Here is a 22,482-nt window from a genome sequence, read left to right as displayed (position 1 = left end):
ATGGCTTGCAAAGTGATTTAATCTTGGGAATTGTAGAAGTGTTGGATTAATATTTATTATGGAAAGAATGTGTCTTGCAGGCAAGTCTGTCCATGTTTTTTGACTTTTGCATTTATATTGGCATAGAAAGCGGTCTCTTACGCAGAAGAATTGACAGATAGGACTTAAATCCCAATTTAGGAAATACTTGAAGAGTCAGGAGAGTTAGAGACAGAACAGAGGCAGGGAAAACAGGAAACCAAGTTTATTGAACAATCTGGGAGCAAGAATCTTGATGATTTAATGATAAATTGATTAATGTGAGTTGCAGTTCTACTGTAAATGTAATATATTCTTTTAAGGATTTCCATTTTAGAGAGTATTTAGGACTTCACAGGAACTGAAAAAGGTTTACTAATACTTCATCTAGTTTTTTTGCATAACTGATATGTAATTATGAAAATAGTGATGCAATGGTAAATCAGAAATGGGTAAATGGACATATTCTGTGAGAGGCATGAGCACTTATTGACAAAAAAAAAGAAGTGGATAAATTCAGTTCAGTTGCATTTATTCATAACTGTATGATAAATAAACATAGCCCCCCCTGAAGCTTGGCTTCACTATAAAAATGAGTAAGTAAAATTGGCACCTTTGACTACTGTCTTTAAAGGCAATATTATTTTACCCCAGTTATGATTGCAAACTGGCATATCTGTAAGATGCACAGAAAAATCACTTCATAATGCCATTTCAGACACAAAAGTAAGGGCCAAATTCTAGTTGCTGGTGTAACTGGAGCCAGGATTAACAGTGAGAGAGCATGATTCCCTTTGCAAGCACCTGAGGGAAATGTCACGGATTTTGTGCATTTACTTCTACTGCACAGAGATGCAAGCAAAACCAGGTTCCTTGCAATTGCTGAGGTCTAGGCAGGTGAGAATATGACACAGGATGCCTTATTTATTTGTTACAGATTTTCAAAAGAACCTTCTTCCTATTTAGACACCTACATGCTGTGGGAGCTGCTGGAGGACAGATATCTATCATTTATGTGGTTACTTAAACCCCAGCTGGAATATTTTGACTATCTGGTGCAGCAGCATTGGACAGTGTTGATTGTCTGACTCTGAGTGCTCTTAAAAAGCCACAGCCTCTTGGATTTACAAACCCGTATTACTTCATGCCAGATGGAGCTGTTTGCCCTGCATATTTCAGCTTGGGTTTGCAAGGTTAGCAGCTGAATGCAAGGGAGAAATACACTGTGAAGTGAGCAGATTTGAGGAAGTAAAAATGATTTTGTGCAATTACTTTGCAAAGACTGTGCAACACAGAACAGATTGGATGTGAGTACTTTCTCCAACACACTTTACAAGAATTTACATGCTGCTTTTGAATCCTCTGCTTAGAATAGTAATAACAGCATCTCAGGTTCAGTCCTTTCCTGAAAGTAAGCCCACTGCTAGAGTTTCTTTTGTTTTTGTTTGTGTGAGGAACAAGCTGCCTTATTGAATTAGAATTGCAACCCTTTGACCTTTTGAAACAATTTAAAGCACATTTATAGTGATCAAGAGGGGTTTCCACACAAGCACTGACATTTCTTACATCTGCCGTGCATCTTAGAAATAAGCTGACAGTTCTGGGGTTCAACATCTTTTTAGGATCCTTCCCCCAAAGTCTCTTGTAGTTCTCGAGTGACTTGCCATCTGTGTGAGCGTCGCTTGCTGAATCTGGTGCAGTTCAAACTGCAGATGTGCTCACTTTCTTGTCCTACACCACAAGTGAGCCAGCCCCCTGTCTGAAGTGCAAATGAATTCGTAAGAACTATCTGGCCACTGTTGCTCAGTTGCATTTATGTTGAAACAAGGCTCCAGGCTCAATGTCCAGTCATGTCTGCAATCTCTTATTGTGGTTGCTTGTCCCACAGATGAGTACACCTCATTGTATTATCACTCTGGACAATGACAGTCATTTTCTCTGTGTCTTCATGACTCAGTAAATATGAGTGTAGAGTTTTAATGAATAATATCTATGTCGTATATCTGCTGTCATAGCAGCAGCTTTTTGCCCATTCATCCATTTTCTTGTGTTGCGTTTAAACTTGCACCAGCTGGAAACAGCTGCCATTTATTTTTGGAACTCAACCTGCCAATAAATCTTCTTCCTTTCCAAATGAAGAGCTCTTAGCAAGTGAGCTTAATTCTTGGACCAGAAACAGTGTATCTCCATGTGAGAATTGCATGCCTTTAGCACTGTGTAAAGTGTTTTGGAGTTACATTGGGAATAACCTTATTTATTATCAGTGTTGCGAGAATGTATAAAAGAAGAAGCTACAGAACACTCTGCTAGGTACTGTGCAAAAACAGAACAAAAAGGTGATCTGTATTCCCAGACAGAGTCAGATGGGAACACAAGGAAGTAGTAAGACAAGAGTGTTTGGAGTGATAGGCACCAGATGCTTCACTGCTGATAGATGTTTATTGATTTATGCCATTGCAAGTCTGGAAGAGCCTGAAATTTTGGACATCAAAGTTGTGACAGTTTTATGGCTGAAAAAGCTGTTTAAAGTTATTTTTGGAGAAGTTGCCTATATTAATTATTATCTCTTCTCTCTAGCCTGCTAAGAGTGCCTCACAGTCACTAAAATTTTTGGCTTCACAGTCAGAGGGGCAGAAGAACAGTCTGACAGTCTGCTATGTTGTCAGGGTTTTATTGACACTCACTTAGGGTAACTTACTTACTACACTTTGTGAATGATGTCACACTCAGTCCTTTCTCTGCCACAACATTATCAGTTTTGTTTCTCTACATGGTGTAGATTTAATTTTACCCTTTACCTTCAAGAAAACATTTATTAAGTAAACTCCAAAGTTGTTTATAGATCGTATAAAACTGGTTAATTTTGAGGTTTCTTGAATAAAATATTTTTACTTTAGTCCCTTGCTAATTTATAACACATGTTCAAATATATGTATTTTCATCATAGAGGCACTCTTTATTATTTTCATTTGTCATATTGTTTCACTCATAATACCAGATCTTGCTCTAAGTTCATTTCTGTTTGCGTGTTAAACTGCAAACTGAAAGGAGTAAGTGTGGAAGACCCAGCTTGTTTTTGCAAAATAATTCTTAAGTGGAATAATTCCCTTTTTAATGTTAATATTTTTTGTCAAAGTTCTTCCACTGTGCACATGAACGGTGCTGACATAGTTTGAAGACAGGGTAGTAAGTAGAAGGAGAGAGTCAGAGAGGGCGATGATATTCAGCTGACAAAAAAGACATTGTTAAATTTTATGGAAAATTATGGCCATTATGGAAAGAAATGAAAGGAAAAATACTACTTTGAAATCTGTGCTGGTTTAGGAGTGCAGCCTCTGGGAAGAAGAATAATAAATGTGAAAGGATTATGGAGGTAGAGGGACATTTAGCTTTCCAGCTGAAAAATTATTCCATGAAAATCTGTAACACTGGTTAAATTTTAACAGAAAGTAAAAGAATATAAAAATTATTTCTTAACTTGATTTATAATCAAATTACCTAGTAATGAAATGACTTTAATTTTAGATCAGCATCTGCAACAAAGAATAAGGTCTTTTTAAATGTCTTAGTGATTTCTGTCACTAGTGAGCCATGAATAAAACTCATCTTTCAAAAAAAAAAAAAACCCACCAGAAAATACATTATTTTACCTGAAATATCCTGAGCCGATGTCAGTTATGAGGCCTGATGCTCCTAAAGATTCTTTATTTAGTACTTTAAGATTTCAGCTATATTGTAAGTACCTATTTATTTCAATAAAGTTCTGTTGCACTGTCTTAAGTGAAATTCAGATTATGGCAGATAAGGAAGAAGTAGCCTTTGACTTTTTTAATTATGAAGAGTAATTAAAAAAAACCGCAACCAACAGGAAAGTACTCCTCTACTTCCTCTTGTTTTAGAGACCAATATTGTAAGCTATCCATAGACATGAAGTTAATAGGAATGCTACACAGGAAGAGTTGAAAGGTTTTACGCAAAAAGGCAAATCTAGATGTCCTATTAGCCGTTAGTGATGGGTCCTTTACTCTGCTGTGAAGTAGAAAGTTGGTATATATTGTATTAGGATCTAAGCCAGGGAGACACACATAACTTTAGCAAAGACAAGGAGAGATGATACTCTTCATCTCAAAAGTCTTGGAGTCTGAAGAGCTTGTGGTGCTATGCTCTAGCGACCATCGGCACGTGGGCTGGTGTGCAAAGGTAAAAGGGTGGTCAGCAGGGCAGGTTAAATTGCAGCTGTAAGACCAGTACTGTGCAGGTTTTTCTGGCATTTTTCTCTGCCATATTTCAAGGATTTCTACCTGTTACAGCCACACAAGTGTTCACAGTCTCAAACAATATTTGCTTCCAGTGCAACTTCACTGTAGGATTTGGGCAATGAAGTGTGATTTTATTGTTGTTGTTCTGGGACTGAACAAATGGTATTTTAATCTAGTACTCAACTGATCTTTAATTCCTCATTACAGTTGGGGTGGGCCACGTGACTTTTGAATACAGCTGTGGGAAACATCTTAAGAAACTTTTTTGTTTTGGTTGAAATTGCCAATTTGTCAGGGATTTCAAAGAGGTGACTTGTATTTGGAAAAAAAAAAACAAAAACAAACTGGAAATCATACACATTACTGAAAGACTGCTGTTGTTTGTTTGTTTGTTTGTCTGTCTGTGGCCAACATATGGAGCTCCTCAACAGGGCTTGGAGGGCTAAAGGAGCTGGAAAGTCTCAACTCCCACACTCTTGGGCTAGAAGTTCAGGTTTTACAGGCTTCCAAAGTTCTGACAGTCAGACCACCCCAGAGCTGGGCAGGGAATGGAAATTCTGCGTCAGAGGGAATTTCACCAACAAAAAAGCTACATATTATTCCAAACTGGAACTAAACCAAATATCAAAACCTTCAAATATTCTGCCAGATAAAGTTACTGTCCTGGGCTTAACTTCTAGCTGTGACTTTAGAGTCTATTTTTGAATAATTTGTTCATTAACTTATCCTGGGTTTTGTCCCTATGCATTAAAATCTCCTAGTTGTTTTCGTCCAAGGCAGAACTGCACAGTCAGACCATTACAAAATCCAGTAAATAAAAATTGGGACTCTTCAGAAATGTAGCTTGACATCCTCACCTCACCAGTATGCACAGAGATGCAAAATTTGAGCCCGGTACCCGCATGTCCTATGCTTTTAGTAGGCTGGACTGGCTGGCTTGGTCTTAGAGCTGAGAGAGTCCCTCACGCTGCCTGGGAGCTGAAAGTTCATTCTGTGGTCACTGAGAGCAGGAAGGCTCCTCCAGAAGTGATGCATAGGAATCCACCTCTTAGATGACAGCAGGAGAAGCCTGTATTTCAGTGGTGGAATTAACCTATCTGTCTTCCTTATACTCCAAAATTTATAGTAATGTAAATGAAATATTTTTAAGAGTAAAGGGTATTGGTTTTCTGAATATGTACATAATTTGATGCATTTCTAGGTAAACCTTGAAAAGATTTTACTCATTGGTTCAAATAACTGGAGTTGAGGGGGGAAAAAAGAAAAGGTGAATTTTCCTAACAGCAAAGATAGTGTGTTCAATGTTGTTGGTCTGTAAGATGTATAAGATTTCCCCTGCTGATGGGTATAAAAGTGCATATATAGGGTTTTTCTGTGTGTTTCTTACAGAATTCTAACATATCAGGGCATGCCTTTTAGGTGCCTCTGTTTTACCCTAAATGGGATTTATCAGCTTGGATTGCCTTTGGGATAGTTTTCCCCTAGCAACTCAGGTAACATTATTCTTAATGAAATTGAGTTTGTCACAGAACACATGGATATGTTTATATCCTAATATGTGTAATCTGCTTTGTTACTCTTCTTTAAGTTTTTTCTTTGTTTTCCATTGTCTATTATAGAAGGTAGTGGTGGAAGAGCTTTAAACTGCAAGCTCCACCCACAGCGCTACCCAGCAAAGCAGAGTTGCAGGTGAAAACAGAGTGGAAAGAGGGGAGATATCTCCTTGAATGGGCTTTGCATGCAAGTGACAGTAGCAACAGGATTGGAGGAGTTTAAAGCCTCCTCATAGATTGTTTTATTCACTGAAACCGAGATAAAATAGAATGATTTTATGAGCAGTGGAAGTAAAAAAGCAGAGTTTCCTGTAGATTTATATCCTATCTCCTCTTTGCATCTTCCTGCCCTGTAATACTCTTATTTTCTCCCTTGTATTCCTTGACCTTTTGCTTGCAATACACTCTGTTTCTCACTATAACTTTCCTCGGTATCTTCATTTCTCCCCATATCTCCTGTTGTCCCACAGAGCAATGCTGAGCTTCCTTCAACATGCCAGATGTGCTTGAGCAAGGGGCAGCAGGTGCTGGGGTAGGCTGGCCATGGGACTGCAGACTTTCACAATGTCCAGGGCCTGCCTTTTCCCTTCCATCAGCTGAAGCACTGGTTTGGTTCTCACCACCCTCTGTTCAGCCACCAGCTGTCACAGAACATGCAAGAATGCAACATCCCAGAGACCTTGAGCCCTGTGGCAAATGTGGTTGAAGTTATCCATTTGCTTAAAAAAAGGTTTTTTGAAAGGCTGCAAGGTAGACAGGCAGTTAAACTGTATTAAACATATGACCTTAACTGTATTTAACATGTCACCTAGACATTCTGCCTATTTTGAGCAAGTAGCTTTACTTTGTAACTACAATGCATGCCCACAGGAACCTCTTGCCATGAGACAAGTGCTAATTATCAAAACTTGCATTATCTGTTCTTGGCCTATATATGACATTCTTCTTCCATTGCTTCCATCCTTTTGTCAGCATGACTCAGGTACAGTGCTGCCACAGCCAGATGGAGAAGCAGTATTGTTCAGATGGGATTGAATTTGCCAACGTGCGTGAGGAGTGTGACTCACATACTGGTGAAAATTCCACCTGTGAAGCTGAATACTTCAAGGTGAGACATCAGAGCTACTCCTGTTTATCTTTAAGAAATTATATTGACTGTCTGGATTGGTATTAAGGGTTGACCCTGAAGGTCACTGTACTCAGTTTGATGCACATAACCAGTTCTTCCCCATCTACACCTCGTGTCTCTACTAAACACTTTGTGCTTCTTTGAGAGAAATAGTTCCTTGCTGGGTGAAGCAGACTGTTTTGTATTTTTGCAGATGCTGAGGGTAGAATGCAGAGAGGTGGAAATTCTTGAATGAGTTAATGGCTAGAAAACTACTTTTATATGAAAAAAGACAGCACTGTAGGAAGGGATGGGTGAGAAACTCAGTCTCATTTCAGACTTTAGCTTTCATTAGAGCTTCATGGCCTAAGGTCAGACTTAGTGGTTTTCAGTATTGGTGGCCCAAAGGGGTAGAACTGAAGTTAATCCTCTCAGTGTACTTATAATTCCAGCTTGTGTATATGTCATTAGTTAACATGACTTTGATTTACAATTGAATGGAGACATCTGTAAGCTTGTGATAAAACATTTGATATTAGAATAAAAATGTCTTAAGATACCTTTGGCATCTTTAGTTAATCTATGCCCTTCCCTCCACCTTTATAACTGTCTTTGTCTGTCCATTCTTGAAAGGGAGCATGTTCATACCAGTATGCAGAGTGTTTTTGAAAGAAGGTTCCACGGGTAGGATCATGACCTTGACCATGACTCAATCATGAACAGCTCTATTCCTGTTATGGATTTCTTTCAATGGTGATGAAAAGAGATGAGAGTGATTTTTAATTCTTCCCACTGCTCACAGACACTGAATGTTTTCATTCATTCAGTTAAAAAAAATGTACTATGTAGAAGATGGCAGAGCATGACTGACTCACAAGCTTGATATCTCTTCAAAATGCCAGCTTGATTGTGTTCCTGGCAGTAGGATGCTGCTGATGCTAGGGCTGTGAAGTAATCTACATTCTCTCTGACTAGAAGAAAGGTAACACATGCTGATGAGGCTGGTGTTGTTGGCTTGTCACAGACTCGTTTGCACGTGCAGTATGATTTTTGTCCCATGGTGGAGTGTGTCTCACATTTCTCACCTGTTGGCCGCATCCAAGGTGTGCCCTGCTCCTGGCATGGAGATTGCACTGTGCAGCCTTTACTGTTAGGAGGCCTGTCCACCCCAATCTGAATGTGGCATGAAAAAATACTTAGCTGTCTGTTTCAGTACTTTGAAGGGCTATAAACAGATAAATGGACAAGGACTGTGAGGGTGAGTACTCTGCAGACTCAAATGTTTGCTACCAGAGACAGGCTTATAACAGCAGCACTATTTTAAACGCATGCCATGGGACAACTCTGGAACAGAATGCAACTGTTCACGAGACTGCACTTTCCCATCAATTGACTGATGTTTCCCTATGTGGGCTTGTCAGTGTAAGGTAGAAGAGTTAACACTGTTGTTTTTTAAAGTGGCCAGGCTTCTTTAAAGATGGCAGATTTTCATGGTGGGAGCTGTATTATTAAACAATGCACTGGGCCTCAATCTCTGGCCCTGAAAATAAGTGGCTCATGTCACGTAACTGTCATGTTTCCCCTGCAAAACATAGTGCATGAGGGCTGTTGGGAACACTTGCTGGCCTGTGCTAACCCCAAAATGTGCTTCAGCATTGTCTGAGAGGATGTTAGTTGCCCTTAAAGCTTGCTGATATTTAAATTTTACAGACAAATGCAGTACAATGCCTGATCCCACATCCTGTCATAATTTAACAGGATAATTTAACATAATTTAACAGGATGTTCATAAACATCCTGTTTAATTTACTAGAATAAACATAGTTGGTGTTATTTAATCTTTGTGAGCCACGTTCTGCTCCCCCCACTCCCTAATAGGAATATCTTACACTTGATAACTGTACTGAGATAGCTGTAGGAGTATCTTCATAGATAATATCTTGATCTGTAATGGACACAGATGATTTATGATCTAATGTCAATGAACAGTTGATAATTTCTTTTGTTGAGTACATTCTTGAGATATAAAATTCATCTGGCGGTTGTGCCCTGCTGTGGTAAACTTTTACATTCACACCAAGGCTGTCTCACATGTTCTCAAATCTTATTTTGCCTAATTTGGTCCATCTTAGTTTAGCTCAGATTGCATGGGATATCTTTTGGATCCTCTTTGTCTCCTTCAAGGAAGCAGAAAAAGTGATTTAGTAATTCAGTTAGTATGATTAATTGCAGCACTTTGCAGCAAATGAGGCAGCTAATCTTTTGAATCCAAAACTTGTGATTGGAAAAAAGATAAAAAGACTGTATTTTGAAAACAGTTGCCTCAGCTTTTACAGTTATGGGTGGTAGGCATAAGTAATGATGAGCATAATTCTACTCCTCTGGTGTTTTTTTGAAGCATAGCTTTTCTTGCCTTGAAAAGTAAGGATGCAAAATAATTCATTAATCTTTGAAATCTTCCTCAAAAGATGGTAATCAATTTCCAGATTAGTTGGCAATATAGGAGATATAGAAATGGTGCTATGAAAGCTTATACCACAGCACCCCTGAAAAATGGAATGAAGCTTGTAGAAATTTGACCTTCTTTAAGGTGCTCAGATATTTTCCCCCAAATTTATCATAGGTATTTGCTTTTTCTAAAGATTGAGATATGGCCCAGTTTCATCAAGAATACTTTAATTGTGTGTATTAGGTGAGCACAAAAGTTGTACTGCTTTAGACTGTTGAACATATTTTTAATTTTTGTTCAGATCTTCAAAAGTTGTAAAAAATTCGACCGAGTTACTTGTATTTTTTTCAGTCCGTTCTTCATAGCATCTACTAGTTAGTCTGGATTTCAGCAAGTGAGAGACCTCTTGTGGACAGACACACAAAAGCAGTGTTATTACATAGTTCACCCTTCAAGATCTGGTATAGTCACATAAATTATAAAGAACTATTATAAAATTTAACCAGTTAAGAGACCTTATTGATGAAAGCAATTTCAGGTGCTTCCTCTCACACCAAAAAGAAATCTTCAAACTTCTCACATGTATCTGTTTATTCCTTTATTCCTTCCATCTTTATTCCTTTCTGTGAGAAGTTAAGCTATAAGAGCAATCAACGAAGCATAGGACTTTGAGTAGGACACAGCTTTCTATCCAAACATGGAGATCAAGACCATGGCTTTGAGGTTGCATGGGCTTTTGCTAGTAACAGGGGAGAGGCAAAGAAAAAGAAAATTGAGATTTTTATTGGGATCGCTTAAGAAGCAAAGACTTAAAGGCAGTGAAATTGTGTGATAACAACTCTCTGGTGAGGTAGTACCATCCATCATGGAAGGTGGGTGGCCATCACAACATGTGTTTGGGCAACTGGCGACCTTTGGAAAATGGCTTCAAACACAACAAGAACTGAACTACTATGGAATCTAAACTGCACTCTGGACTAAAGGATCAAAGTCTTTCAGAATAGGCTAGCAACCCTGAAAAAGTGAGCGTGGAAAAGGAAATAATGAGATTAATCCTACCAGGATAAGGATAGTTTTAATGACATAGTGCTTTGTGTCTCAGAATTCCTGAGTGCTCCATGAACATAAGTTAAACTAGCCTTACCACTGCTGTGTTATTACCATTTCACAGAGAGAACTGAAAGAAGAGGAGAATAAGTGACTTTCCGAGTTCACAGGTGAGATATGTGCAGAGGTATGCAGTCTACAGAGTCCTGGATGTGCTCTGAGCACAAAGTCATTCCTCAGCTTCTCCATCTCTTTTCTTTAGTTGAACAGGAAATGTTAGCCTTTAGGACTGTCAGTGCAGAATTTTCTAGGGTCAATGTTTAAAGCCAGTTACCATAAACATCAGTTAAGAAAACATTTGGCACTTTCCATCTCTGGATCATTTTGGCTTTGGTATAGCAAAAAACACTATTATTATCAAGATGTTATATCAAGATGCATTGTGCACAGTTACAATAAATACAGGTTGGAACAAATGGTTCAATGCATGCAATTATGTTAAATGAAGATAGAGTTTCTGACAGACATTGCAAGACTTAGCAAGCTCTATTCCTGAAGATTTACACTAGCTGGAAACAGAGTTCTTTCAAGTGGTGGCTCAACCTGGAATAAATAAAGAACATAAGGTTATTTAGCACTTCAAGAATGGCAAGATTAATGGTCACTTTTTACAAAGAAATCCAGAGAAACTCTGTAACTCCCAATTTGAGCTTTGTGTGACAAGACAAAGAAATAGATCAAGTCAATTCGTATGACTAACAGTAGAACCTAGCGAGAACATCTGGAAGTATATAATGTCAAAATTTTACAAGGCACTTGCTGTATTCAGTAACTTAAATAAGATTTGGTTATCAAAAAGATGCAAGCTTAAGTGAAACAATGAATCTTCAGTTCAGTTTTAATTTTTGTCTTCTAATTCATAGTTGTGAAAATTGGAAAGCTAATAAAATTATAGACAGATTTTTAAAACTTTGAGAAGGATCCCTCAAGAAAATGTTGAACATGTTAGAATAAATATTCAGAAATGTTGCAATTCTTGGAGGAGATAATCAAGAATTTATTTCCAAAGTCATCCAGAAAAGCCAGAAAAGGTGGAAATATCCCAGACATATTAGTGGTGAAACCAGAGCATTTGCCACTGGGTTGAAGTAGTTGGAGAACCAAGTAAAAGAAGTGGGTAGTAGTGAGGAAGCATCCTGCCAAACAGTAGTTAGTAAGGGAAAACATGTGTCTTAACATTATGGGGGCATGAAAACAACACCCCAGCACTGGCCAGGAGGGAAGAGTTCCTGCCATACAGCATTCTGTAGCAGAGAAAGGATTCAGTTGTGTATGTAAAAGACAAAGTACAAAATAGCTTGCTTATGTACAGCGTGAACTTCAAAATGCTGCGAAGTGAAAAAAGATTGAAGAACAAGGAGAAAAGTATTTTATTATTTTACTTCCACACTGCTCTAGATTTTAAAAGAACCTTTCACTGCAGTACAAAGAAAGAAGCATAATACCTTATAGGGAAAACTTAGAATACTAAAGAAAACTTATATATGAGGGCTATACCTCTCAAAGTAGTGAAAGGACTATCATAGTTTCCTTCTTTTCAGTAGGTGCAGTGCTTAAAGGACCAAATTAGAGAAATTTAGTTCAATGTTTATTCCATTTGCTTTGTTTACTGGTGCATTCTGTTTTCTTTAAGCAAAGAAAGAGTCTGGAAGAATAATAAAATTAACAATAAAAGCTTAAAGCTGCTTTTACATGATAGTAATAATTGGCAGACACCAGTTTCAGAGAACCAAACATTTTTGCTGCTTTCTAACAGCAAGGTAGGAAACTGAATAAATCAGCAGTGTCCCTTCAATTTAAAATAAAAGGAAATCTCCATGGGATTAACTTGCTCTATGTTCACTTCTGTGGTGTATTTCAGCCCATAGTTCAGCAGGTCTTTGAAGAGGCGGATCATGTTTCATTGCTGGAAGCTATATCAGGACTGTGATGCTATTAGATGATGTTTGACTATGCAGTCTGTCTTTCAGAGCAGAATAGCTTCTCTTTATGAGCTGTTAACGCTAACCTTGGATGAATCATGTTTGTTTGCTTGTTTGTCCCTTCAGAGAGGGGTATATTTTGCAGGGAAAGTTGAGTAAGTGGTTTAGTTATAAACTGAGTCATGCACTTCATAGATCACATCTGAACTTGATGAACTGGACACAGAAGGGAAGGAGAGATATTAATGAGTTCCCACTGTTCGCTGGTGTTTGAAATTTGGTGATGCAGGCAGGGAGCAATGAAATTCCATATACATACGTGGACCATTCTGGTCCTCCGCATCACCCTGCACACACATTTGCACATACACAGTACTTGTGAGAACTGAATGCATGTTCTGTGGTTGGCTCTGTGTGGGCCAGATGCAAACCTCACTGAACTCAACTAGAGATTTAAATGTCTGAGCCTAAGTATACCAGGAATTCTTGAAGAGTCTGCAGAAAATCCTCCATCAGTTTGCCAAGGTGGTACACCACCATTGACACTACTGGCAAAATTTGCATTCCAAATTCCTACCTTTCAGGGGTAGGATTTGACTCTTTTTTTCTTCTTTTATTTTTTTTATAGACATGTTGTTACTGTTGCTTGCTGGGAAAGGCTGCCCAAGTTCAAGGACAGAGTTGTGAACCCAACCCGAAGACGGGATACCAGTGTGGAATTGTCTTCAAAGCTTGCTGTGTGAAGGGTCAAGAAGGCATTGATGTGTCCGTCAGCGATGATGCTCCTAAAAAGGAGCAAGGTATTTTATGTTGCTGATTATGAAAGAGTGAGACACAAAATGATATGGGGTACAAGAAGTGCTTGTACTTTAAATTATTTCTGCTGGAATTCCTCTAACTGGAGATCTCCTCTAAGTAATTTAATTTTGCATGTTTTGAATCTCATTGTTTTGACTAGTGATAGCTGAAATGTTTTATACCACAGGAGGCTAAAAGAACTGTAGGTGGTCACTCAGTTTCTGGTGTCAGAAAGTAATTGTAAGACAGATTACTTTGGCCACTAATGATCATTATCTTGGAAATTGTCTCAGCAGGGAATTCTCCTTGTCCATTTGCTCTGGCTGAAGTGACTGGACTGGTAGATACCTTGTACTTAGACAGCTCTACTAATAACAAAATATAGCAGACTCACTGTACCTGCATGACATCAGAAATACATCAACACCTAAAAATCCAGAATTGTGATCACAGTGTACTGCATTTCCCCACTTACCCTTGTAGGCAAGTGGCATGCATAATAAATGTTATGTGTATGGTTAGTATGGTTATTATGGCACACATAATAACCATTATGCATTGCAAAGATGGGTCAATGTCAACAAGCAGGGCAGGACTGTGCTCATCATCAAACTAAAAAACAAGGAGGTGGGTGAACGTATGTCAAATATCTCTATTGCTAATAAAAATTCCCAATAAAAAGGCAGTGCAAGCAACATGAATAGACACCTTTGTTAGTTATGAAGGGGAGATCAGTCTCCATTTTGTAAGGCAGCTTCTTGACATGAGAAGCCTCTTGCCTGATGAGATACATCCCAGAGTCCTGAGGGAACTGGCTGATGTAGTCACTTAGCCACTCTCCATGATATTTGAAAAGTCATGGCAGTCAGGTGAAGACCCCGGTGACTGAAAGATGGGAAACATTGTGTCCATTTAAAAATTCTTTAAAGAATTCTTTCTTTAAAGAAAAGAGGACCTTGGGAACTACCATCCTGTCATCCTCACCTCTGTGCCTGGGAAGATCATGGAACAGATCCTCCTAGAAGCTATGCTAAAACACATGGAGGACAGGGAGGTGATTCAAGACAGCCAGCATGGCTTTATCAAGGGCAAGTCCTGCCTGACCCATGTGGTGGCTTTCTCAGATGGAGTGACTACATTAGTGGACAAGGGAAGAGCAATGGATGTCATGTGTATGGACCTCTGCAAGGCCTTTGACATGGTCCCCCACAACATCCTTCTCTCTAAATTGGGGAGATACAGATTTGATAGGTGGACTGTTCGGTGGATAAGGAATTGGGTGAATGGTCACATCCAGAGGGGAGTGGTCAATGGCTCAATGTTCGTATGGAAGGCTGTGACAAGTGGTGTCCCTCAGGGGTCCGTACTGGGACCAGTGCTGTTTAATATCTTCATCAGTGATTTAGACCGTGGGATTGAGTGCACTCTCAGCAAGTTTGCACATGACACCAAGATGAGTGGTGCAGTTGACATGCCAGAGGGATGGCATGTCATTCAGAGGAACCTGGGCAAGCTGGAGAAGTGGGCCCATGTGAACCTCAAGAGGTTCAATGAGGCCAGGTGCAAGGTCCTACACCTGGGTTAGGGCAACCCTTGGTATCAGTAGAGGTTGAAGGATGATGTGATTGAGAGTAACCCTGCAAAAAAGGACTTAGGGATACTGGTGAATGAAAAGCTGGACATGCACGCTCACTGCCCAGAAGGCCAACCACATCCTGGGCTACATTAAAAGAAGTCTGACCAGCAGATGGAGAGGGGTGATTCTGCCCCTCTTCTCTGCTGTGGTGATACCTCATCTGGAGTACTGTGTCCAGCTCTGGAGCCCTCAGTACAATAAGGCATGGAACTATTGGAGTGGATCCAGAGGAGGGCCACAAAAATGATCAGATGGCTGGAGTACCTCTCCTGTGAGGACAAGCTGAGAGAGCTGGGGTTGTTCAGCCTGGAGAAGACTGTGGGGAGACCTTATTATGGTCTTTTGTGGTACTTAAAGGGGGCCTAGAAGAAAGATGGGGACAATCTTTTGAGCACGGCATGTTGTGACAGGACATGGAGTAATGGTTTTAAACTAAGGGAAGGTAGATTTAGACCTGATATAAGGAATAATTTTTTTTACAATGATGGTGATGAAACACTGGAACAGGTTGCCCAGAGAGGTGGTAGAGACCCCTTCCCTTGAAACATTCAAGGTCAGGCTTGATGGAGCTCTGAGCAACCTGATCTAGTTGACAATGTCCTTGCTCATTGCAGAGGGGTTGTACTAAATGACCTCTAAAGGTCCCTTCCAACCCAAAGCATTCTGTGATTCTTGGATTAGCACCTTGTGTTTGTGTTATGCAATAGCAAGGCATGCAAGGCATTCTGCTGCAAAGGGTCAGGCAAGTGGACTCCCAGTATGATGTTTTCTTCATCACTTAAAAAGCAATCTCTGGTACTGTGTCCTCAGGGACCTTTACAAAATTAGATCGGACTTGAGCAAACTGGTTTCATTAGCTTCTATATGATCAAAAAGTGCCCCTATATCTTGAGGACTCAGTGTACCAACTCACCCTTGTGCCACCACACAAAAACTTGCTTTCACATCCGTCATGTATTATTTACTTGTAAGTGATCAGTGGTTGGATAAGCTTATGGACAATCACTGAAAGAGACTAAGCTTCCTATTCGATAACCAGAGTATTTTGAGATTGGTAGCAAGATGTGTAAAAATGCAATCTACCATTTCCCCTGCCTTCAAACTGACGGGATGGAAGGAAGTCCATTAGCTAGTCCTTTAGGGACACGATAGGTTCAGGTAGTGGATGTATTCAGCCCTTTTATGTCCTCTGTGTGGAGAGAGAGAACTGTCAGGACACATGCATGTAGCAGACACATGGCTGATCAAAATTCTCTGAGTTAAGGTATATGAAGTACATTTGAAAGAATGCCATGAGTAGGTGCCCAACAGTTGGGTGTGGAGTCCTTTTTGGAATGAAGTCTAAATAAATAACTGAGGTTAATCTGATTTTCATTAAAACTGTGAGTACCCCAAGCTACTATAAAGTCAGTGGAAGCCAAGCATGCCTCAACAACATGTCTTATGAAAATGAGGTTGAGTTCTGGTTAAAAGCTTAATGTTAAGAATTGCATTTGAAAATCTCTCAGCCCATGTGCAATCTATGATCATAGTGTGACTTTCATATTGAATCAATCAGATGGAAAATGCCCTATAGCCATGTGCATTTGAATGTCAAATTTAAGAATGAAATAACTGTAAAATATGTAAATAATGCACTTTAATTTTGTCCTGGTTTATTCAAAACCCTGATCTGAGTCCCATCCCAAGTAGGCAGCTTTTTACTGTGAGAAGACATGTGCTTTATTCTCTAATGCCTCTTTCTCCTCTTTTTAGTTATTTCAAAGGAGGAGCTAGACCAAGAAGATCCTTATCTGCATGATGGCTGTAGAGGTAAGTCAGGTGACTAGTCCTGTTAGCCAGCTCTTTTGTGATTCCTTCCAATAAAAGTGAAGCAAACTTAGATCTAGAGATTAGCCAAAACATTTTGCCTAGGCTAGTTATGGGTAAAAATAACAGAATGAAGATAGTTTCTAAGAAATGTAGGCCATTATGTGATGCCTCACTTGTTCTTAACTACAAGGGAGGCATTGTCTCCCATAATGGAGTTCATCTTACCCAACTGAAGCTTAGACTGTACATTTAACTTTTATTTAACTTCTAGTGAATACCTCAGAGGTGTTACCCGTTGAACCCATGGAGTATTCTGGATTCTTCAGAACACGGAGATCCAATATGAAATATGTGTGTTCTTTTATTCTTCTCTTGGGATGTTCAGGGTGATTGAATATGAAATCAAAATTGTTTCCTTTTGAGATGCATCACCTGAAAAAAAAAGGGAATAAAAGCAGCTATTGTTCTCATTAGTCAGGCTGTTCTGCCTCCTGGGAAGAATGTGTTGCTGGGATATTGTTCTGCTAAGTATTCTGATTTATTGCTTGTCACATGTGATTTACATGTCTATAAACTTAGAACAGCAGTGATTTATTATTTTCTACAAGTATTTCAGAACTAAGTAATGCATTTTGGATAAAATCAATTTAATAGACTTATATTTCGGTTGAGAGATGATTTACTGTGCTGCATGTTGTATAGCTATTACACTCTAGAGAGGATGGAAATGTCTACTAGGTCATTAGCTAGTTGAAGCCAACACTGGCTCTCCTCCTTTTCTCCAGCTGCTAATTACAAGAGATGACATAGAAAAATATGGTTTATATTTTCCTAGCATTATTTCTTTATGTAATCAGTTGTTGGATTTGTCAGTTAATGAGCTGCCTGCAAGAGATGGATGGTATTACTAATTACATATTAGATTTCTGTCTACAGTGTATTTTCTGAAAAACTGGGAATGCTAAAATTACTTGTGATTTTACAATCTTCACCAGGGGAAGCTTCAATTTTCTAGGCAGTGGAACTTCCAGCAGTTTTTTTTGGAGCACCTTCATGATACATGAGGACAATAATTCTGTTCTTCCAGCACCTCCACTGTAGGTTTTACTGTGGCTGACAGGGGCTCACAGTATTAGCAAAGGCTCATAAAGTGATAGCTTCTCAGCCACAAGACTATGGTTCCTTCTAATGTCATTGCCTTTGCCAGTACCACGTACAGATTGAATTTTCTGTAGTGTACTAATGGTCCTATCCTCATTAGAAATTGTTGCACTTAAAAAATTATTTTAATTCACTCAGAAGTTGAAAGTATTGTAGCTTATGGTATTATAATTTGCTCACTTTGATTGTGCTTATCTCAAACCTTTTGTTTAACAACTATCCAGCCATTCTGAAAACAGAAGAAGACAGGTTCTATTTGTGCTAAAATCAATACTCTTACAACAAATAGTTGGAAGTATATAACCTTTTCTCTATTGTAAGAATATTAAATATTTTTAATATTAACAGTAAAAGTAAGTTTTCTTAATGATGAGCCAAATTTTCTGTAAATTTCCTATAGTATCCTCTTTTTCTGTCTGACAGGATAACCCCAGCTCTCTTCTATATCCTTTGTTACTCCTGCACACACCTCACTAGGTCCTTAGTACTCCGGTAGTAAGTCTTGGTTCATTGAGGTCCTCTGAAGCCTTTGTCACTCACAGTACCCTCTTCTTCCTTTCATGTTTCCTGACTGCAGAGTAGGAAAAGACCACATGCTACAGCAAATTCAGGAGTATGGTCCTAATAATGTTGGGCTAGAAATAAAGCCTAATGCAGCTAATAGTGAAAATGTGTTGTTAACTTATGGTGATGCATCTCACCTTCCTTATTGTACAGTATTCACTATACAAAGTTCTGACTTCCCAGCCAAAACTTAAGGAGGTGTCTGAGCTCATCAGAATTTTCCCTTCAACTTGTAACAATGATGGGCTACGAGAGATTTCTTAATTTAATTCCTTCTTGTATTAATTTTTAGAGCTAAAAGAATCCAGTGATTGCAAACACTTCTTTCATTATTTAGCCCTTTCCTGCTTTTGTATATGTGTGTTTAGTTATCTGCTTTTCTAAATAAATCAGCAGGTATCCTATAAATCAGTGGTTTGTTTTAGTTCCTGTGAAGAGCCTCTTAATTATAACATTTCTTAAAATGTCCGATTAGGTGGTGGCCCCTGCTCTCAGCAGTGCAGAGACACAGGATCCAGTTATGTCTGCTCCTGCTTTGTTGGATATCAGCTTCAACCAGATGGTGTCAACTGTGAAGGTAAAAGAAAAAAACCCATTTGTTCAACTATCAGCAACCTTGTTTTAAAAGAGCAAGGATGGATTAAAAAAAGATCCAGACAGAAGAGATCAGAATATTCTTATGCTAGGTGGGGAAAGAGGTAAGATCATAAAAAGTTGGTATAAATTGAGTGTTGGAATGAGAGTTATGGGAGAATGGAGTTAAGAGACAATCAGTAAACAGATAAAGGATTTCAAGTGAAGAAGAAGCAGAAGAACTTGAATTTATTGTTGTGAATGAAATGAAAATAAAATACCTGTTCTCTTTATAGTAGTAGATAGTAATTGATAAGGCAGATGAAATAGAGTAGAATTCTTCAGCTTGTTGAGAACACAACTGACAGGATGAAAGTCTTGGATATCATGAGTGGCATGGGAATAGTAATGGGGGCAGAACTGTTAGGTTTCTCCCACAAGAAGAACTAAAGGGACATCAAATGAAACGGGCTGGGATAGAGTTTATCACACTTGGCTTCAGATATGTCAATGTGGACATTTGCTTCTGAGTTAGTCAGTCTAGGCTCCTCTTGTTGCTAACTGAGATAAGTAAGCACTACCAGGGCTCAGTTTATCATGCCTTTTTTATGTAGCTATTGTAGGATGAAGAGTGTTACTCATTAGGAGTACCTTTTTCTCTCATTGACTGAAAAGAGAGTCTAAGTAGGTAGCTCGGATACAAACTTCAGAATGTAAAATAGGTATTGATGATAGGTCAGATTAACACCAACCTATTGTGAAATATAAAAAGGAATCAATAGCTATAAAGTATAAAGTTGCTGCTTGTGGCTCAGGTTGTCCCAAAGCCATATGTTGATGGGAAGCAGAGCAAGGGAAGGATTTCTAAAAGCATGCCTCATTCATATAGTCCCTGTAATCATCTGCTACTGGACTCAGATTATGTTGGCCCTTTGTTCTCACTCAGTACAACTTCGTCCTCTTCAGTACAGTGAATCAGCAGTCATAAGTCCTGTTACCAGTAGGGTCAAAATCTCTTTACTGATGCACACTCTGAGAGCAGAGATGAGTAGCCACGTTGTGGATGTGGGAGTTTGGGGCAAATCCAAACCATTCTTTGTATCACGATGCTCAAAGTAATGACTGGTTGGAGGTGTCCCTACAGCTAGCCTTTGATCTCATCTTTTCCCAGTGATTTCATGTTTCTTATTTACTCTTTAAAAAAAAAATAAATTTTTACATTCTAGATATTAATGAGTGTATTACTGGGACACACAGCTGTGGGATTGGACAAACTTGTGTCAATACATTAGGATCCTTTCGCTGTCAGCGGGACACGAGCTGTGGAACTGGTTATGAACTAACAGATGACAGTCGTTGCAAAGGTACGTCCTGCGCAGAGAAATTGAAATCTTCCAGACTTAGGTTAAAAAATAAGAACATCATCATGTCATGCTCTTTTACTTTTGGTAAATACATGTGTACGCTGCAGTTGCTCAGGAAAGCCACAGACAGTGCTAGTTCTTCTGGGACAGTAGTTTTCCACCTGTCAGTTTGCAGATACCAGATCTGCTTGTCTGTGGACTAGTACAAAGACTTCCAGGAGAGATAACCTTACCTTATTCTACCTGGTTTTACTGAGATTGTTTGAAGTGGTAAGTCAGATTGATCCTAGGTCATTGCATTGAACTGCATGAAGGTACACTGAGAATTGATCTGTCTGACATTTTAAACTACATTTTATGTTTTAAATGTAATGAAAAAGCTTCTGTTGAATTCCTGCTAACATTTTTTGTTGTTTTTTTTTTTAATGTACCAGATATTGACGAATGTGAGACTGGTACTCATAACTGCCCTCCTGATTTTATCTGTCAGAATACTCCGGGATCTTTCCGTTGCAGACCCAAGCTACAGTGCATGAATGGGTTTATACAAGATGCGCTAGGCAACTGTATTGGTAAGACATATTCTTATCTCAGTGAGTATTTAAGTGTTGCCTATGAGATAAATTGTAGTTTCACTGAGTGAGCTCTGAGCTTCTCAGGTCATTCTTCATGCAAGTACTAGTTGCTCTGCTATGTTTTGGTTTTTTTTGCTCCTTTAAAGGCGGGCTTGGTCCCACAGGTAAGCTTTACGGAAGAAAACCATTTGAAGAAAAGACTTAAATACTAGATCTCTATTTTTAATGAGATTTGGTTACCTAAGGCACTTAGCTGCATTTGAACACTTTCCTTAGGTTTTTGGGGATTTTATCTGAAAGAAAGTTTGTACGAAGTTTGTGATACATCTTATCTTCCTCTATTCAAACAGTTTTAGCTAAAGCTTAGTATAAAAAGCTGTAATTTATGACATTCTCTGTTACACACTTTGTTAATACTGTTTTACAGGTATGTAGGTCTTTCCAGACCTGTCCCCTGTTAGTTATACCCTATCAAGAATCTTACTATGTATAAGAATGATGGGCCAGTTATAATACACTGTGGAAAGGAGTTTGATTTTAAAGACTGATTACGATCTGTTAGGCTAATGCCTTGTTTCCAAGACTCCTACAAAACAGAAATATCCTTTATATAAATATGTTAGAATTACTAGTTTCCAGCAGACTCTAAATGGAGTTGTCTAATGTGACCTACAAATCTGTCACTTATTCCCTTCAGTAGTATTTTCACGTCTCAACTTAACTTTGAATTCCCCCAGCGGCATAGCATGTCTTGGACTTGTGGAACTGGCTGAGCGGCAGCAGCTGCCAAGCCTAGCTCATTGTCAACCCCTCATTCTCCTGACCATAGCATACTCTGTAGTGCCGAAATCTGACACTAAAAACACTGAGACTGAAAACAAAATTGCAGCCTTTATAATGAAGGGGGCCAGTGCTTGTGCACAACAACCTCTTTGAAGACGTATATCTGCCATAGCTAGCACCAGGTCTACAGCAGTTAGTGCCTTAACTGACATTGGTAAAGCCACACCAATGTGCAGCGGCAATAGTTATGTCCCCTAAAGTGCATTTGTTCAAAATATTTAGCAAAAAAATTTCACAGGCTGGTTTTACACAGTGTGAATCAAATGCTGCTCTATGTGGTGTTGAGGAGAAAAATTACGAAAACATTCCTATCTTTTCAGTGTCTTTGTAAGTTGAAAATTTTACACTCTAGTGAGCTGGGATAGGCCTAGCTGAAGTGTTTCACATTAAAGTACATTTCCTTCCCCATATTCAGGCTGCCAACATTTTGCATGCTGAATGCTGTGCTTAATATCATACCAACAGGAAAGCAGTAGCTCTTAAACAGTTAACAATATCATTGTGTAAAATGATAATAGCCCAGTGAAACAGTTGAGGAAATTATAGGCAGAGAAGTACTCATATGAAGCTGGACTTTGCTGAAGGTTATGGGATGCAAGCCCCTACACTCACAAGCAGTGCTGCTTCTACAGACCTTCAGGTCTTAATTATATTAACATTTCCAGGTAGCAGGGATGCTTCAGTACCTCCTGTAGCCACTGATTCCAAACTCTGAAACTCTTTTTTTCCACCAGAGTAAT

General features: G+C 38.9%; 1 protein-coding gene across 1 annotated transcript in view; it reads left to right on the top strand.

The window, feature by feature from the left end:
* Positions 1 to 22,482, top strand: part of FBLN1 (fibulin 1) — a 38,059-nt gene that overhangs the window by 1,056 nt on the left and 14,521 nt on the right. Inside the window, exons 2-7 of the mRNA XM_010179400.1 lie at positions 6,803 to 6,938; positions 13,045 to 13,216; positions 16,606 to 16,662; positions 18,863 to 18,964; positions 20,187 to 20,324; positions 20,759 to 20,896. Of these exons, the coding sequence (XP_010177702.1) occupies positions 6,803 to 6,938; positions 13,045 to 13,216; positions 16,606 to 16,662; positions 18,863 to 18,964; positions 20,187 to 20,324; positions 20,759 to 20,896 (743 nt within the window). The remainder of the gene's footprint in view (positions 1 to 6,802; positions 6,939 to 13,044; positions 13,217 to 16,605; positions 16,663 to 18,862; positions 18,965 to 20,186; positions 20,325 to 20,758; positions 20,897 to 22,482) is intronic.

Source organism: Mesitornis unicolor, unplaced genomic scaffold (assembly GCF_000695765.1).
Source record: "Mesitornis unicolor isolate BGI_N332 unplaced genomic scaffold, ASM69576v1 scaffold1872, whole genome shotgun sequence".
NCBI lineage: Eukaryota > Metazoa > Chordata > Aves > Mesitornithiformes > Mesitornithidae > Mesitornis > Mesitornis unicolor.
The sequence above is the reverse complement of the archived record's forward strand: the minus strand, read 5'-3'. Positions and strand labels throughout refer to the sequence as shown.